At 46.2% G+C, this 17,918-nt stretch overlaps 2 protein-coding genes across 5 annotated transcripts in view; both read right to left on the bottom strand.

The window, feature by feature from the left end:
- Positions 1–17,918, bottom strand: part of decr1 (2,4-dienoyl CoA reductase 1, mitochondrial) — a 317,727-nt gene that overhangs the window by 129,336 nt on the left and 170,473 nt on the right. The window lies entirely within an intron of this gene.
- Positions 1–17,918, bottom strand: part of LOC139909898 (transcriptional repressor p66-beta-like) — a 20,333-nt gene that overhangs the window by 711 nt on the left and 1,704 nt on the right. Inside the window, exons 2-9 of the mRNA XM_078287029.1 lie at positions 15,949–16,051; positions 15,311–15,439; positions 14,530–14,643; positions 11,111–11,233; positions 9,482–9,842; positions 7,195–7,397; positions 6,681–6,812; positions 6,247–6,490 (exon numbers count right to left, since the gene is read on the bottom strand). Of these exons, the coding sequence (XP_078143155.1) occupies positions 6,247–6,490; positions 6,681–6,812; positions 7,195–7,397; positions 9,482–9,842; positions 11,111–11,233; positions 14,530–14,643; positions 15,311–15,439; positions 15,949–16,051 (1,409 nt within the window). The remainder of the gene's footprint in view (positions 1–6,246; positions 6,491–6,680; positions 6,813–7,194; positions 7,398–9,481; positions 9,843–11,110; positions 11,234–14,529; positions 14,644–15,310; positions 15,440–15,948; positions 16,052–17,918) is intronic.

The following is a 17,918-nucleotide window of genomic DNA, read 5'->3' as shown; positions in this document are numbered from 1 at the left end:
ATAGCGTACTGAGTATGAAAATTGTTTATAGAAAAGTGATTTTGTTAAAAAATAGATGTCAGTGTGCAGGATTTACTGAGTTTGAGTCTGAAGAAACAGATCGCCTGCAGCTCTGACAGCTCTCGTTTAACCGCTTCAAGTCTCTCTGAAGAACTTACTGCAGCCTCTGAGATTTGGAAATTGTAGAAGTTCATTATTGTGATTTTGATTTTTTTTGGATAAATTGTTCAGCTCTAGAAGGAATGAAGAACGGCTCAGTGACAGACGGCAGCTTCTACTCTGGCTGTGCAGCTTTGTTCACATTTAACTGTCAACAAAATAAACGTCTCAGACCTGAATCTGTTTTCCTGAAACTCTTTTCAGTGATGTTGCACTCAGATATAATGTTGTTGCACTCAGATATAATGTTGTTGCACTCAGATATAATGTTGCTGCACTCAGATATATGTTGCTGCACTCAGATATAATGTTGTTGCACTCAGATATAATGTTTGTTGCACTCAGAAATAATGTTGCACCTCAGATATAATGTTGTTGCACTCAGATATATGTGCTGCACTCAGATATAATGTTTGCACTCGAAGGATATAATGTTGTTGCGACTCAGATATAATGTTGTTGCACTCAGATATAATGTTGCTGCACTCAGATATAATGTTGCACTCAGATATAATGTTGCTGCACTCAGATATAATGTTGCACTCAGATATAATGTTGTTGCACTCAGATATAATGTTTGCACTCAGATATAATGTTGCTGCACTCAGATATAATGTTGTTGCACTCAGATATAATGTTGTTGCACTCAGAATAATGTTGTTGCACTCAGATATAATGTTGTTCACTCAGATATAATGTTGTTGCAACTCAGATATAATGTTGTTGCACTCAGATATAATGTTGTTGCACTCAGATATAATGTTGCTGCACTCAGATATAATGTGTGCACTCAGATATAATGTTGCACTCAGATATAATGTTGTTGCACTCAGATATAATGTTGCACTCAGATATAATGTTGTTGCACTCAGATATAATGTTGTTGCACTCAGATATAATGTTGCACTCAGATATAATGTTGTTGCACTCAGATATAATGTTGCACTCAGATATAATGTTGTTGCACTCAGATATAATGTTGTTGCACTCAGATATAATGTTGCACTCAGATATAATGTTGCACTCAGATATAATGTTGTTGCACTCAGATATAATGTTGTTGCACTCAGATATAATGTTGCTGCACTCAGATATAATGTTGCACTCAGATATAATGTTGTTGCACTCAGATATAATGTTGTTGCACTCAGATATAATGTTGCACTCAGATATAATGTTGCACTCAGATATAATGTTGCTGCACTCAGATATAATGTTGCACTCAGATATAATGTTGCACTCAGATATAATGTTGCTGCACTCAGATATAATGTTGCACTCAGATATAATGTTGTTGCACTCAGATATAATGTTGTTGCACTCAGATATAATGTTGCACTCAGATATAATGTTGTTGCACTCAGATATAATGTTGTTGCACTCAGATATAATGTTGTTGCACTCAGATATAATGTTGTTGCACTCAGATATAATGTTGCTGCACTCAGATATAATGTTGCACTCAGATATAATGTTGCTGCACTCAGATATAATGTTGCACTCAGATATAATGTTGCTGCACTCAGATATAATGTTGCACTCAGATATAATGTTGCTGCACTCAGATATAATGTTGCTGCACTCAGATATAATGTTGCACTCAGATATAATGTTGCACTCACATATAATGTTGTTGCACTCAGATATAATGTTGCACTCAGATATAATGTTGTTGCACTCAGATATAATGTTGTTGCACTCAGATATAATGTTGCACTCAGATATAATGTTGTTGCACTCAGATATAATGTTGCACTCAGATATAATGTTGCTGCACTCAGATATAATGTTGCACTCAGATATAATGTTGCTGCACTCAGATATAATGTTGCTGCACTCAGATATAATGTTGCTGCACTCAGATATAATGTTGCACTCAGATATAATGTTGCTGCACTCAGATATAATGTTGTTGCACTCAGATATAATGTTGTTGCACTCAGATATAATGTTGTTGCACTCAGATATAATGTTGCTGCACTCAGATATAATGTTGCACTCAGATATAATGTTGCTGCACTCAGATATAATGTTGTTGCACTCAGATATAATGTTGCACTCAGATATAATGTTGTTGCACTCAGATATAATGTTGCTGCACTCAGATATAATGTTGCTGCACTCAGATATAATGTTGCTGCACTCAGATATAATGTTGCTGCACTCAGATATAATGTTGTTGCACTCAGATATAATGTTGTTACACTCAGATATAATGTTGCACTCACATATAATGTTGTTGCACTCAGATATAATGTTGTTGCACTCAGATATAATGTTGCACTCAGATATAATGTTGCTGCACTCAGATATAATGTTGCACTCAGATATAATGTTGCTGCACTCAGATATAATGTTGCACTCAGATATAATGTTGCTGCACTCAGATATAATGTTGCTGCACTCAGATATAATGTTGTTGCACTCAGATATAATGTTGTTGCACTCAGATATAATGTTGCTGTACTCAGATATAATGTTGCACTCAGATATAATGTTGTTGCAGTCAGATATAATGTTGCTGCACTCAGATATAATGTTGCTGCACTCAGATATAATGTTGCTGCACTCAGATATAATGTTGCACTCAGATATAATGTTGCACTCAGATATAATGTTGCACTCAGATATAATGTTGTTGCAGTCAGATATAATGTTGCTGCACTCAGATATAATGTTGCACTCAGATATAATGTTGCACTCAGATATAATGTTGCACTCAGATATAATGTTGTTGCAGTCAGATATAATGTTGCTGCACTCAGATATAATGTTGCTGCACTCAGATATAATGTTGCTGCACTCAGATATAATGTTGCACTCAGATATAATGTTGCTGCACTCAGATATAATGTTGTTGCACTCAGATATAATGTTGCTGCACTCAGATATAATGTTGCACTCAGATATAATGTTGCTGCACTCAGATATAATGTTGCTGCACTCAGATATAATGTTGCTGCACTCAGATATAATGTTGCTGCACTCAGATATAATGTTGCTGCACTCAGATATAATGTTGCTGCACTCAGATATAATGTTGTTGCACTCAGATATAATGTTGCTGCACTCAGATATAATGTTGTTGCACTCAGATATAATGTTGTTGCACTCAGATATAATGTTGCTGCACTCAGATATAATGTTGCTGCACTCAGATATAATGTTGCACTCAGATATAATGTTGCACTCAGATATAATGTTGCACTCAGATATAATGTTGCTGCACTCAGATATAATGTTGCACTCAGATATAATGTTGTTGCAGTCAGATATAATGTTGCTGCACTCAGATATAATGTTGCTGCACTCAGATATAATGTTGCACTCAGATATAATGTTGCTGCACTCAGATATAATGTTGCTGCACTCAGATATAATGTTGCACTCAGATATAATGTTGCTGCACTCAGATATAATGTTGCACTCAGATATAATGTTGCTGCACTCAGATATAATGTTGTTGCACTCAGATATAATGTTGCTGCACTCAGATATAATGTTGCACTCAGATATAATGTTGCTGCACTCAGATATAATGTTGCTGCACTCAGATATAATGTTGTTGCACTCAGATATAATGTTGTTGCACTCAGATATAATGTTGTTACACTCAGATATAATGTTGCACTCAGATATAATGTTGCTGCACTCAGATATAATGTTGTTGCACTCAGATATAATGTTGCTGCACTCAGATATAATGTTGCTGTACTCAGATATAATGTTGCACTCAGATATAATGTTGTTGCAGTCAGATATAATGTTGCTGCACTCAGATATAATGTTGCACTCAGATATAATGTTGCACTCAGATATAATGTTGCACTCAGATATAATGTTGTTGCAGTCAGATATAATGTTGCTGCACTCAGATATAATGTTGCTGCACTCAGATATAATGTTGCACTCAGATATAATGTTGCTGCACTCAGATATAATGTTGTTGCACTCAGATATAATGTTGCTGCACTCAGATATAATGTTGCACTCAGATATAATGTTGCACTCAGATATAATGTTGCACTCAGATATAATGTTGCACTCAGATATAATGTTGCACTCAGATATAATGTTGTTGCACTCAGATATAATGTTGCTGCACTCAGATATAATGTTGCTGCACTCAGATATAATGTTGCACTCAGATATAATGTTGTTGCACTCAGATATAATGTTGCTGCACTCAGATATAATGTTGTTGCACTCAGATATAATGTTGCTGCACTCAGATATAATGTTGCTGCACTCAGATATAATGTTGCTGCACTCAGATATAATGTTGCTGCACTCAGATATAATGTTGCACTCAGATATAATGTTGCACTCAGATATAATGTTGCACTCAGATATAATGTTGCTGCACTCAGATATAATGTTGCTGCACTCAGATATCATGTTGCACTCAGATATAATGTTGCTGCACTCAGATATAATGTTGTTGCACTCAGATATAATGTTGCACTCAGATATAATGTTGCTGCACTCAGATATCATGTTGCACTCAGATATAATGTTGCTGCACTCAGATATAATGTTGTTGCACTCAGATATAATGTTGCTGCACTCAGATATAATGTTGCTGCACTCAGATATAATGTTGCACTCAGATATAATGTTGTTGCACTCAGATATAATGTTGCTGCACTCAGATATAATGTTGTTGCACTCAGATATAATGTTGCTGCACTCAGATATAATGTTGCTGCACTCAGATATAATGTTGCACTCAGATATAATGTTGCACTCAGATATAATGTTGCACTCAGATATAATGTTGCACTCAGATATAATGTTGCTGCACTCAGATATAATGTTGCACTCAGATATAATGTTGCACTCAGATATAATGTTGCTGCACTCAGATATAATGTTGCACTCAGATATAATGTTGCTGCACTCAGATATAATGTTGCACTCAGATATAATGTTGCACTCAGATATAATGTTGCTGCACTCAGATATAATGTTGCACTCAGATATAATGTTGCTGCACTCAGATATAATGTTGCTGCACTCAGATATAATGTTGCTGCACTCAGATATAATGTTGTTGCACTCAGATATAATGTTGTTACACTCAGATATAATGTTGCTGCACTCAGATATAATGTTGTTGCACTCAGATATAATGTTGCTGCACTCAGATATAATGTTGCACTCAGATATAATGTTGCTGCACTCAGATATAATGTTGTTGCACTCAGATATAATGTTGTTGCACTCAGATATAATGTTGCTGCACTCAGATATAATGTTGCACTCAGATATAATGTTGCTGCACTCAGATATAATGTTGCTGCACTCAGATATAATGTTGTTGCACTCAGATATAATGTTGCACTCAGATATAATGTTGCTGCACTCAGATATAATGTTTCTGCACTCAGATATAATGTTGCACTCAGATATAATGTTGCTGCACTCAGATATAATGTTGCACTCAGATATAATGTTGCTGCACTCAGATATAATGTTGCTGCACTCAGATATAATGTTGTTGCACTCAGATATAATGTTGTTGCACTCAGATATAATGTTGCACTCAGATATAATGTTGCACTCAGATATAATGTTGCTGCACTCAGATATAATGTTGCACTCAGATATAATGTTGTTGCACTCAGATATAATGAGTGGGTTTTGGGGTTTGGGGGGTTTTGGGGGTTTTGGGGGTTTTGGGGTTTTGGGGGTTTTCGGGTTTTGGGGGTTTTGGGGGTTTTGGGGTTTTGGGGGTTTTGGGGTTTTGGGGATTTTGGGGGTTTTGGGGTTTTGGGGGTTTTGGGGGTTTTGGGGTTTTGGGGGTTTTGGGGTTTGGGGGGTTTTGGGGGTTTTGGGGGTTTTGGGGTTTTGGGGGTTTTGGGGGTTTTGGGGTTTTGGGGGTTTTCGGGTTTTGGTGGTTTTGGGGGTTTTGGGGGTTTTGGGGTTTTGGGGGTTTTGGGGGTTTTGGGGTTTTGGGGTTTTGGGGGTTTTGGGGGTTTTGGGGGTTTTGGGGTTTTGGGGGTTTTGGGGTTTTGGGGGTTTTGGGGTTTTGGGGTTTATTTGCCTGCAGCTGCCAGGGAGCAGCGTCTCCATCCAGCCGCTCACCAGGGAGGCTGTAGAGCGTCCTGCGGCTGTCCTGCTGTTGGTGTTGTTGTCGTAATTGTTGGTGTTGGTGTTGTTGTCGTTGTTGTTGTTGTTGTTGTTGTGGTCGGTGGTGGGCGGTACTAGCCGTCTGGCTGCTGTGCTTGGTGGCGGACGCCATGATGCTGCCAGCTGCAGTCAGCTGGGAGGCGAAGGACGACAGAACGCCACGCGCCGAACTGCAGCCGCCCGCCCGCCCAGCACTGACCTGGGGAGACAGACAGACAGGTAGACAGACAGGTAGACAGACAGACAGGCAGACAGGCAGACAGACAGGCAGACAGACAGACAGACAGACAGACAGGCAGGCAGGCAGGCAGGCAGGCAGGCAGACAGACAGACAGACAGACAGGTAGACAGACAGACAGACAGACAGACAGACAGACAGACAGACAGACAGACAGACACACAGACAGGCCTCCCACCTGTCTGTGTGTGTGCAGTCGGCTCAGAGTTTCTGTCTTGCTGCCACTAGGCGGCGACTGGCTGGAGGACAGCGCCGCCTGCAGCTGCATCCTCTGCTCCATCTCCTGGAACACACACACACACACACACACACACACACACACACACACACAGAAATAAATGCTAGCACAACAAACACAAGCCATGTTTCCATCCAGTCTGCAAATTTTTAGCAAACTTTTGAAATGTTGCAAAAATAACATGTGACTCTCCAACTACAGACGTTTGCTCTTTATATTCCTAATGATATACTGGTGCTGTCAGCACACTTTTTACATGAAAGTCAATGGATCCGTTTTTAGAGGAGACCACATGACCTGGACCGACCAATCACAACAGAAAGGAGGTTTAGAGCGACAACAAGCAGAATGAAAATAGAGAAAGTAATGACAGTGAAGTTCAAAACTTTCTGAATCCAACAGTTCATCAGCTGATCTGCTGTCAGACCTGCTCCTGCTGCAGCGCTTTGACGAACGCGTTCTTCAGCCTATGGGTGTGCTCGGCCTTCAGGACCTTCTTCTGATTGGACGTCATGCAGGTCTCACACAGGATGCGCCCGCCCCTCTCCTGCCTCCAGTGTGTGGTGAAGTCGGTCTGACACTGGGAACAGCAGAACGGCTCCATGCAGGACAGAGGGAAACACAGCTTACCTGGAGACACACACACACACACACACACACACACACACACACACACACACACACACACACACACGCACACACACACCTGAGCTTCAGGTTTCATGATTCATATCCACTCTACATAACATGTTCTGGGTTCCTGTATGAGAACCCTGACCCTGAGAACCAGGACAACAGACAGAGAGGAAACAGCAGAATGATCAGAAGTAAATGAGAGATTTGATTTGACAGGATGAGACTGACAGGAGTGAAGCCCGGTCCTCGACTACAAACTTTACATCAGTGGAAATCTCCATTGAAAATTAAATCTTGTACTGGGCTGAATCCATGTCCGAGCAACCAGCCTAAAGATTGACAAATCATATTTATTAATTTTATTCTGAATAATAATATTCATTATTTCATCACTGCTTGATGAAATAAAAAACAAAGTGGGACCCCGGACTAAGAGGAGTCACGCCGGTCCCACACTGACCGAACCGGCAACCCGCCTCAGAACCAGTTCAGGTTCAGTCCTGAACCCGAACCTGCAGGAAGAAGAAACTGATCTGCAACGACACAGAAGCTCAGTGAACTGAAAACTGAAAACTACTGCTCTTTACTGCCCCCTGCTGCTCTTTACTGCCCCCTGCTGCTCCTTACTGCCCCCTGCTGCTCTTTACTGCCCCCTGCTGCTCTTTACTGCCCCCCTGCTGCTCTTTACTGCCCCCTGCTGCTCCTTACTGCCCCCTGCTGCTCCTTACTGCCCCCCTGCTGCTCCTTACTGCCCCCCTGCTGCTCCTTACTGCCCCCCTGCTGCTCTTTACTGCCCCCTGCTGCTCCTTACTGCCCCCCTGCTGCTCTTTACTGCCCCCTGCTGCTCTTTACTGCCCCCCTGCTGCTCCTTACTGCCCCCCTGCTGCTCCTTACTGCCCCCCTGCTGCTCTTTACTGCCCCCTGCTGCTCTTTACTGCCCCCTGCTGCCTCCTGCTGCTCCTTACTGCCCCCCTGCTGCTCTTTACTGCCCCCTGCTGCTCTTTACTGCCACCTGCTGCTCCTTACTGCCCCCTGCTGCCTCCTGCTGCTCCTTACTGCCCCCCTGCTGCTCTTTACTGCCCCCTGCTGCCTCCTGCTGCTCCTTACTGCCCCCCTGCTGCTCTTTACTGCCCCCTGCTGCTCTTTACTGCCCCCAGCTGCCTCCTGCTGCTCCTTACTGCCCGCTGCTGCTCCTTACTGCCCCCCTGCTGCTCTTTACTGCCCGCTGCTGCTCCTTACTGCCCCCCTGCTGCTCTTTACTGCCCCCTGCTGCTCCTTACTGCCCCCCTGCTGCTCTTTACTGCCCCCTGCTGCTCTTTACTGCCCCCCTGCTGCTCTTTACCGCCCCCCTGCTGCTCCTTATCGCCCCCCTGCTGCTCTTTACTGCCCCCTGCTGCTCTTTACTGCCCCCCTGCTGCTCTTTACCGCCCCCTGCTGCTCTTTACTGCCCCCCTGCTGCTCTTTACCGCCCCCTGCTGCTCTTTACCGCCCCCCTGCTGCTCCTTACCGCCCCCTGCTGCTCCTTACCGCCCCCTGCTGCTCTTTACCGCCCCCTGCTGCTCCTTACCGCCCCCCTGCTGCTCTTTACCGCCCCCTGCTGCTCTTTACTGCCCCCCTGCTGCTCCTTACCGCCCCCTGCTGCTCTTTACCGCCCCCTGCTGCTCTTTACCGCCCCCTGCTGCTCTTTACCGCCCCCTGCTGCTCTTTACCGCCCCCTGCTGCTCTTTACTGCCCCCCTGCTGCTCCTTACCGCCCCCTGCTGCTCTTTACCGCCCCCTGCTGCTCTTTACCGCCCCCCTGCTGCTCCTTACCGCCCCCTGCTGCTCTTTACCGCCCCCTGCTGCTCTTTACCGCCCCCCTGCTGCTCTTTACTGCCCCCTACTGCCATCTACTCCCTCCTACTTCCTACTCCCTATACCTGTTTCCTCGTCTCCTCCTCCTTACTCCCTACTCCCTCGTCTCCTCCTCTCTACTCCCTGCTCCCTCGTCTCCTCATCCTTGCTTCCTGCTCCCTCATCTTCTCCTCGCTCCCTACGCCCTACTCCCTCGTCTCCTCCTCCTTGCTCCCTGCTCCCTACCGTGGCTGTCCAGGACGCTCTGCACCACCTCCTCCAGTCCGATCATGTAGATGAAGTCGGAGTTTGTGGCGGAGGGGAGGAAGAGGAGAGGAGGAGCAGGAGGATTAGCAGCAGGAATCTCCAGCAGCGTCTTCTCCAGCTGTTTCCTCAGCGCCAGCTTAGCCGCCGCCTGACCGCTGGTCGGGTCCGTCATGGCCGCCGCCGGGCTGGAGGAGGCGACTGAGGAGGCGACTGAGGAGGCGACGGAGGAGGCGACGGAGGAGGCTTGCATCTGGGCCAGATTCATGTAGACAGCAGCAGAGGAAGAGGAGGAGGAAGAGGAGGAGCGCTGGGAGGCTGCCACCTGCTGATTGGAGGACAGTCACAGATAATAACACTAGAGACAAACTTATTATATATTTTAACATGTTGCTGAATTTTTATCTGTTATTATAAGATAGAGTCTGAACACGTGGCGTTTATTAAAACCACGTGAGGTTTATTAAAACCACGTGGCGTTTATTAAAACCACGTGGCGTTTATTAAAACCACGTGACGTTTATTAAAACCACGTGGCGTTTATTAAAACCACGTGACGTTTATTAAAACCACGTGGCGTTTGGAGCGCACGCTCTTCTTCTGATGTTTGTGAGACATTTGCAAACCGCCTGTTTTCCAGTCAGCGTCCTCCGTATCCTGCCTGTGTCTGATGCTGTCTGACCTGTTCAGGTCACTGTGTGTGTGTGTGTGTGTGTGTGTGTGTGTGTGGGGTCACTCCCACCTCTCCGCATGACATCACATCCTGTCTGTCATGTGAGAAGCAGACAGCAGAAACTGTGGCAGTGCTGCAGGGCAGAGACCTGAACACACTGTGGGTCTGAACAGGATCTGGACTTGTTTATATTGTTTTAGCACTGACCCTCTTCTCTTTCCTCTTAAATGACATCATGACGGTTTTACTGACCTGATGTTCCAGTCATCTTATATCTAAGTGGTGCAGATTGTACTTCATAGGATACCTATAATTGTGTAATTTATTGTCCATTATTGTTGGACTTGTTGGGTAACTTTTCATGTACTGTTGTTTTTTTCTGCCATTTATATCTTGTGTGTACTATCTTTGCACTGTTTGGGTTTTTACATGTATTTCACTTTAAGTCTCTATCTACCTATAGAGTCAGGTGACCTGTCAGGTGACATGTCAGGTGACCTGTCAGGTGATATTTGTAAGGTGTGTCTCTGTCTGCACTCACATCTGAAGAAGAGCACACGCTGGAAACACCACATGGTAACAAACGCCACGGGAGCCATTTCTAGTGTGTGGACTCTGTTTTTCTGTCCAGCACCTGGTTTTGGTTTGGATGAGCCTGCTTTTGTGTATCTTTGCTGAATTTGTATCTAACAGTGATGGTGTGGAGGTCGTTTATTGTTTTCATCAGAATCAGCTCAACTAATAAAGAAATGCAGAACAGAGGAACCATCCAACCAACATTAGACTGAAAGGGGGCGGGGCCACAATCCCTTATTTGGGCTGAAAAATGATGTCACGCTTGAGAGAACAACTATTTAAACACCAAATCAATCAGATGGATCAGTGATGAAATGATCAGTTCCCAGTCAAACCAAATGGAGCTCAGCCTGCTGCAGTACCTGGTAGCCGGGTGCGGTGTTGGCGTTGGCGCCGGCGGCGAGGCGCAGGCCGGGCGCCGCCCCCCGCTGGGTCATCAGCTGGGACCCGCTGCTGCTAGAACCCGACCGGATCACTGAGTGGCTCTGAAGACAGGAACGTCACAGAGAACACAGTTAATGTTCTAGTCATCAATCTGAATCTTATCTAGAGAGAATCCACTGAGGTCAGCAGTGGAGCGTCAACCAGCTCAACACCTGAGAAGTGATGTAAATGTCAGAGGCGGGGACTCGAGTCTGGAGGACTGCTTGAGACTCGACTTGATGCATGAAGAGAAGACTTGAGACTTGACTTGACTTGGGTTCTGGTGACTTGGGACTTGACTCTGACTTGTACTTTGATGACTTGAAAAGGTTTCTAAAGTCTTGACTTGAGATCTTGTGTTTGTGTAAATGACTTAGATTGAAAGTGATGAGATTTGTTCCAGCGGACGACTGAATTTAAATTCTGTTTTCTGAATTTGTATGGAATGATTGAATTTATTGAAGTTGAAACTGATTATAGAAATCAAACTCATGATGCTCTTACCAAGTTTTTATCCTATTAAAACCATATTGCATTGAAAAGTCCTAGATATTTAGTTTTCTTTAAGATATTAAATTGATACTGGACTCTTGATTTGTTCTGACTTGACTTGCTGTTCTACATTTAGACTTGAGACTTGACATTAATGACATGGACTTGACTTGGTAATCTACATTTAGACTTGGGACTTGACTTGAGACTTGTGCCTCAAGACTTGAGCCTGACTTGGGACTCAGTCACACCTCTGGTAAATGTAAATGTAAAAGTAATTCTCCCCTTGTCTGACTCTCCAGAGTCAAAGTTCCCTTCCTGACCACTAGGGGGCATCGCTCTCCTGTGGCTTGAACACGTCAGCTGATCACTCACAAACATTATAATAATGGCCAATTCAATATTACTGTAGAGTTTACATTAAAAAGGAACAGTGAAATTTGAATTTCTGTTGGTTATGCTGTAAATTCACATATTTCTTTCCTTCATGTTCTCATATTTTTCTCATCTGTTGCGTTCTGCATGTCTCCCTCGACTCAGGTGACGCTGCTCTTCAGACACATGAATATTTGTAATAAATGAAGCTTATTGTACTGTTTCACTCATGATAACAGTGTGAGCTCAGTGCTTAGATTGTAAATGTAAATGTGAATGTAAAAGTCATCCTAGGTGTTGTGGTGGTGTTGTGGTGGTGTTGTGGTGGTGTTCTGGAGGTGTTGTGGAGGTGTTGTGGTGGTGTTGTGGTGGTGTTCTGGTGGTGTTGTGGTGGTGTTCTGGAGGTGTTGTGGTGGTGTTCTGGTGGTGTTGTGGTAGTGTTCTGGAGGTGTTGTGGTGGTGTTGTGGTGGTGTTGTGGTGGTGTTCTGGAGGTGTTGTGGTGGTGTTCTGGAGGTGTTGTGGAGGTGTTGTGGTGGTGTTGTGGTGGTGTTCTGGAGGTGTTGTGGTGGTGTTCTGGTGGTGTTGTGGTGGTGTTCTGGTGGTGTTGTGGAGGTGTTGTGGTGGTGTTCTGGAGGTGTTGTGGAGGTGTTGTGGAGGTGTTGTGGTGGTGTTGTGGTGGTGTTCTGGAGGTGTTGTGGAGGTGTTGTGGTGCTGTTGTGGTGGTGTTGTGGTGGTGTTCTGGAGGTGTTGTGGTGGTGTTCTGGAGGTGTTGTGGTGGTGTTGTGGAGGTGTTGTGGTGGTGTTGTGGTGGTGTTGTGGTGGTGTTCTGGAGGTGTTCTGGAGGTGTTGTGGTGGTGTTCTGGAGGTGTTGTGGTGGTGTTCTGGTGGTGTTGTGGTGGTGTTCTGGTGGTGTTGTGGTGGTGTTGTGGAGGTGTTGTGGTGGTGTTGTGGTGGTGTTGTGGTGGTGTTGTGGTAGTGTTCTGGAGGTGTTGTGGTGGTGTTCTGGAGGTGTTCTGGTGGTGTTCTGGAGGTGTTCTGGAGGTGTTGTGGTGGTGTTGTGGTGGTGTTGTGGTGGTGTTGTGGTGGTGTTCTGGAGGTGTTCTGGAGGTGTTCTGGTGGTGTTCTGGAGGTGTTGTGGTGGTGTTCTGGAGGTGTTGTGGTGGTGTTGTGGTGGTGTTGTGGTGGTGTTCTGGAGGTGTTCTGGTGGTGTTCTGGAGGTGTTGTGGTGGTGTTGTGGTGGTGTTGTGGTGGTGTTCTGGAGGTGTTCTGGTGGTGTTCTGGAGGTGTTGTGGTGGTGTTGTGGTGGTGTTGTGGTGGTGTTCTGGAGGTGTTCTGGTGGTGTTCTGGAGGTGTTGTGGTGGTGTTGTGGTGGTGTTGTGGTGGTGTTCTGGAGGTGTTCTGGAGGTGTTGTGGTGGTGTTGTGGTGGTGTTGTGGTGGTGTTCTGGAGGTGTTCTGGTGGTGTTCTGGAGGTGTTGTGGTGGTGTTGTGGTGGTGTTCTGGAGGTGTTCTGGTGGTGTTCTGGAGGTGTTGTGGTGGTGTTGTGGTGGTGTTGTGGTGGTGTTCTGGAGGTGTTCTGGTGGTGTTCTGGAGGTGTTGTGGTGGTGTTGTGGTGGTGTTGTGGTGGTGTTGTGGTGGTGTTCTGGAGGTGTTCTGGAGGTGTTCTGGTGGTGTTCTGGAGGTTGTTGTGGTGGTGTTCTGGAGGTGTTGTGGTGGTGTTGTGGTGGTGTTGTGGTGGTGTTCTGGAGGTGTTCTGGTGGTGTTCTGGTGGTGTTCTGGAGGTGTTCTGGAGGTGTTGTGGTGGTGTTGTGGTGGTGTTGTGGTGGTGTTCTGGAGGTGTTCTGGAGGTGTTCTGGTGGTGTTCTGGAGGTGTTCTGGAGGTGTTGTGGTGGTGTTGTGGTGGTGTTGTGGTGGTGTTGTGGTGGTGTTCTGGAGGTGTTCTGGAGGTGTTCTGGTGGTGTTCTGGAGGTGTTGTGGTGGTGTTCTGGAGGTGTTGTGGTGGTGTTGTGGTGGTGTTGTGGTGGTGTTCTGGAGGTGTTCTGGTGGTGTTCTGGAGGTGTTGTGGTGGTGTTGTGGTGGTGTTGTGGTGGTGTTCTGGAGGTGTTCTGGTGGTGTTCTGGAGGTGTTGTGGTGGTGTTGTGGTGGTGTTGTGGTGGTGTTCTGGAGGTGTTCTGGTGGTGTTCTGGAGGTGTTGTGGTGGTGTTGTGGTGGTGTTGTGGTGGTGTTCTGGAGGTGTTCTGGTGGTGTTCTGGAGGTGTTGTGGTGGTGTTGTGGTGGTGTTGTGGTGGTGTTCTGGAGGTGTTGTGGTGGTGTTCTGGAGGTGTTGTGGTGGTGTTGTGGTGGTGTTGTGGTGGTGTTCTGGAGGTGTTCTGGTGGTGTTCTGGAGGTGTTGTGGTGGTGTTGTGGTGGTGTTGTGGTGGTGTTCTGGAGGTGTTCTGGTGGTGTTCTGGAGGTGTTGTGGTGGTGTTCTGGAGGTGTGGCACCTACAGTACCTGAGTGGATCGGAGGTTCTGGTTCTCGGCGGTGTGGCTGCCGGGGCGGACAGACATCTTGTTGAAGGTCTGTCCTCCATGAACAGATCCAGTCTGGACTGACGGGGAGTTCTGCTGATCATAACGATAACAATAATAGTAATTAATTGTAATAACAGTAATGAGCTCCTCTATGTCTTTTCTGTTCCCCTCTCAGACTGGAGCCAGACTCTGGTCCAGTCTCAGTCTCTGGTCCAGTCTCAGACTCTGGTCCAGTCTCAGTCTCTGGTCCAGTCTCAGTCTCTGGTCCAGTCTCAGTCTCTGGTCCAGTCTCAGACTCTGGTCCAGTCTCAGTCTCTGGTCCAGTCTCAGACTCTGGTCCAGTCTCAGACTCTGGTCCAGTCTCCACATTCCAGCAGACTTGTTCTTCAGCTCTGTCCTGTTAGTGTGGGACAGAGCTGGTGCACAGAGTCGTGCCATAAAACAGCCAGCAGGTTAGACTGGCAGGTTTGTCAGAAAGCATCGCACTCGCAGTGTTGTGAATTAACTCCTGAACATTAAAAGTAGCTCAATAGGATTATGGTCAAACAGTCACAGATGGGTTAATCATATTCTGTAAATATTTGTGATCTATTGATCCTGACCCCTGACTGGCCAGTGTTTCCTCATATGAATCAGATAAAATAAATAGTATGAAAACCGCTTGCTGTCTGGCCTGACCAGACTCCCACCTTACATCCCAGCAGTCAACCATTATAGATCTGTTACAGATTATAGATCTAGATGTTGTAGATCAGCAGACCTTCTGGAGGTTCTCCTTCTGGATCTGACTCTGGCGAAGCTTCTTCAGGAGAACCAGCCGCGCCTCCTCCAGTCGTAACTCCTCCTCCAACATCTTCATCACCTTCTGACACTCCTCCACACTCCTGCCCTGCGCGCGCACACACACACACACACACACACACACACACACACACACACACACACACACACACACAGTTGCTCATGTTCTCTTTTTCATTTCTCTCTTCCTCAGGCTTCTTTTGATCTAAACTGAACTTTAGCTGACCAAACCACAGACAGGTGTGTAAACTCTCCAGCTGAACAAAGTGGAAACTAGGTGTGACCCTGTGACCCTGTGACCCTGTGACCCTGTGACCCTGTGACCCTGTGATGGAGAGAGAAGATCAAACATGATCCTGCTTCTACTTGGATCATAGATTATATCTGAAATTCCCTTAAAAAGACACTTTGGATATATACTCCAGCAATTATTCAACCATTAGAGGGCACTGCTGACCCAGGGCCTGTTCCCCATGTAGTGGCCTATTGCATTACACACACACACACACACACACACACACACACACACACACACACACAGACACACACACACACACACAGACACACACACAGACACACACACAGACACACACACACCTTGAATGCGTCCAGTGTGTCCGGTCGGCAGGGACTGGACGCCTCGTTGTCCGACAGGATGATGACATCTGGAGACGCCGTCCGGCGTTGTCTGTCAACATCACTGACACACACACACACACACACACACACTGTAATCCAACAGTGTAGTTCTAATCATAATAATATTATTATGAATCATAATAGTCAGGACTGATATTCTGTGTATAAATGCCAATCAGCTGTACACACACATTTAGCAGACGCTCTTTATTAATAATAAAGTGATATCTTATCTTATCTTATCTTATCTTATCTTATCTTATCCAGAGCGACTGACAGTAAGTTTACAGCTGAGCAGCCACATTGTTCAGAGTGCTGCAGGTGTTAGTTTAATAACATAATAACATAAAGACATAGTAACAACAACAAGTGCTTTACTAGTGTGTGTGTTTGTGTGTGTTGGGGGAAATGCAGCGTCAGGGGTCAAGGGTCAGGGGTCAGGGTAGGTGGAGGGCTGGAGGTCAGAGGTCAGAGGGCGAGTCGGAGTCAGAAGGTTTTCAGTGACTCTGCAAAACCTTGGCTGAAGATCAGAAGAGTCGGGCGGCAGAGCGATGGAAGGGAGGGCAGTCGACCAATAGCAGCCGAGCGCAGGCCGGAGTGAAGGGAATCACGGTCTGGAGGTTTGGGGGTGCCGTGGCCTCGGTCGTCTTGTAGGCTAACACCAGCGTTTTGAACTGGATGCGAGCAGCAACTGGGGGTCAGTGCAGTGAAGACAGGACGGGCAACAAGCCAGGCTGCAGCATCCTGGATGAGCTGTGAGGGTCCAAGAGCAGCAAGGAGGGAGATGACAAGAGCTTAGACCAGCAGCTGCAGACTCCCTGGTGAGGCTGAGTCTGGTCTGACACGTTGTAAAGAGCAAATCTGCAGGATCGAGTAGTGGCTGCAATGTGGACTTCAAAGGCGATGGAGAGATGTTGCAGGGGAGAAGAAGATCAGCTCAGTCTTGTCCAGATGGAGCTTGAGGTGTTGGGAGGAAATCCACCTGGAGATCTCAGCCAGGCAGCGGAGATCCAAGGGACTTGATGTAAAGTGAGAAGAGGAGGGGACCGAGGACTGAACCCTGAGGGACTCCAGTGGAGAGGGACTGTGGTGAAGAAAGAGACTCTCTCCATGAAACCTGGTAGGTGCGGTCAGCCAGGGAGGAAGTGCTTTCCCAGAGATCCAAGGTCTGAAAGGAGGCCAAGGAGCAGGTGGTGGCTGACTGTTTCAAAAGCAGCAGACAGGTGAAGCAGGATGAGGATGAGGATCGAGAGGAAGGCTGAGCAGTGTGGAGCAACAGAGAGGAGAGCAGTCAGTGTGCCGGTTTGAATCCTGACTGACTGGAGTCCAGCAGGTCGTTCTGATTAGAAGCTGATTAGAGACGCATGATCAAGAGTTTTGGAAAGGACTGAAAGCTGTGATACCGGTCTGTAGTTCTTGACGTTAGATGGGTCAGGAGTCGGCTTCTTGAGGAAAGGAGTAGCTCTGGTTGATTTGAAGGCAGACGGCACACAGCCAGACATCATGGAGGAGTTGATGATGGACGTGAGGAAAGGGAAGCAGATCAGCGGCAATGATCTGGAAGACAGGTGAGGAGGCAGAGTCAAGAGAGCAGGCGGTCGCTCTGCTGGGAGATACAAGTTTCAGGACTTCAGGGAGAGAGGAGAGAAACAAGTTAAGTTTTGTTCGTTCAGTTTGTAAGACTTCAGACAGCCATGGGACAGGAGGAGATGGACGGCCGGTCAGGAGGACAGAGGAGATCAAAGGCGGATGAGATGACCGGCAGAGAAGTGGAAGTAGCAGAGTCAGCAGAAAGAGAAAGGAAGGAGTCAGGGGAGGGAAGAGAAGATAAGATGGAGGAAGAGAGAGAAGGAGATTTCGTCGGGTGGGGCCATGTTGGGAGAGTTCGTGGAGACGGAGATAGAAAAAAGGACACAAAGTGATGAGAG

The sequence above is a fragment of the Centroberyx gerrardi genome, chromosome 12 (genome assembly GCF_048128805.1).
Source record: "Centroberyx gerrardi isolate f3 chromosome 12, fCenGer3.hap1.cur.20231027, whole genome shotgun sequence".
NCBI lineage: Eukaryota > Metazoa > Chordata > Actinopteri > Beryciformes > Berycidae > Centroberyx > Centroberyx gerrardi.
This window is presented reverse-complemented; position numbering and strand designations above follow the sequence as displayed.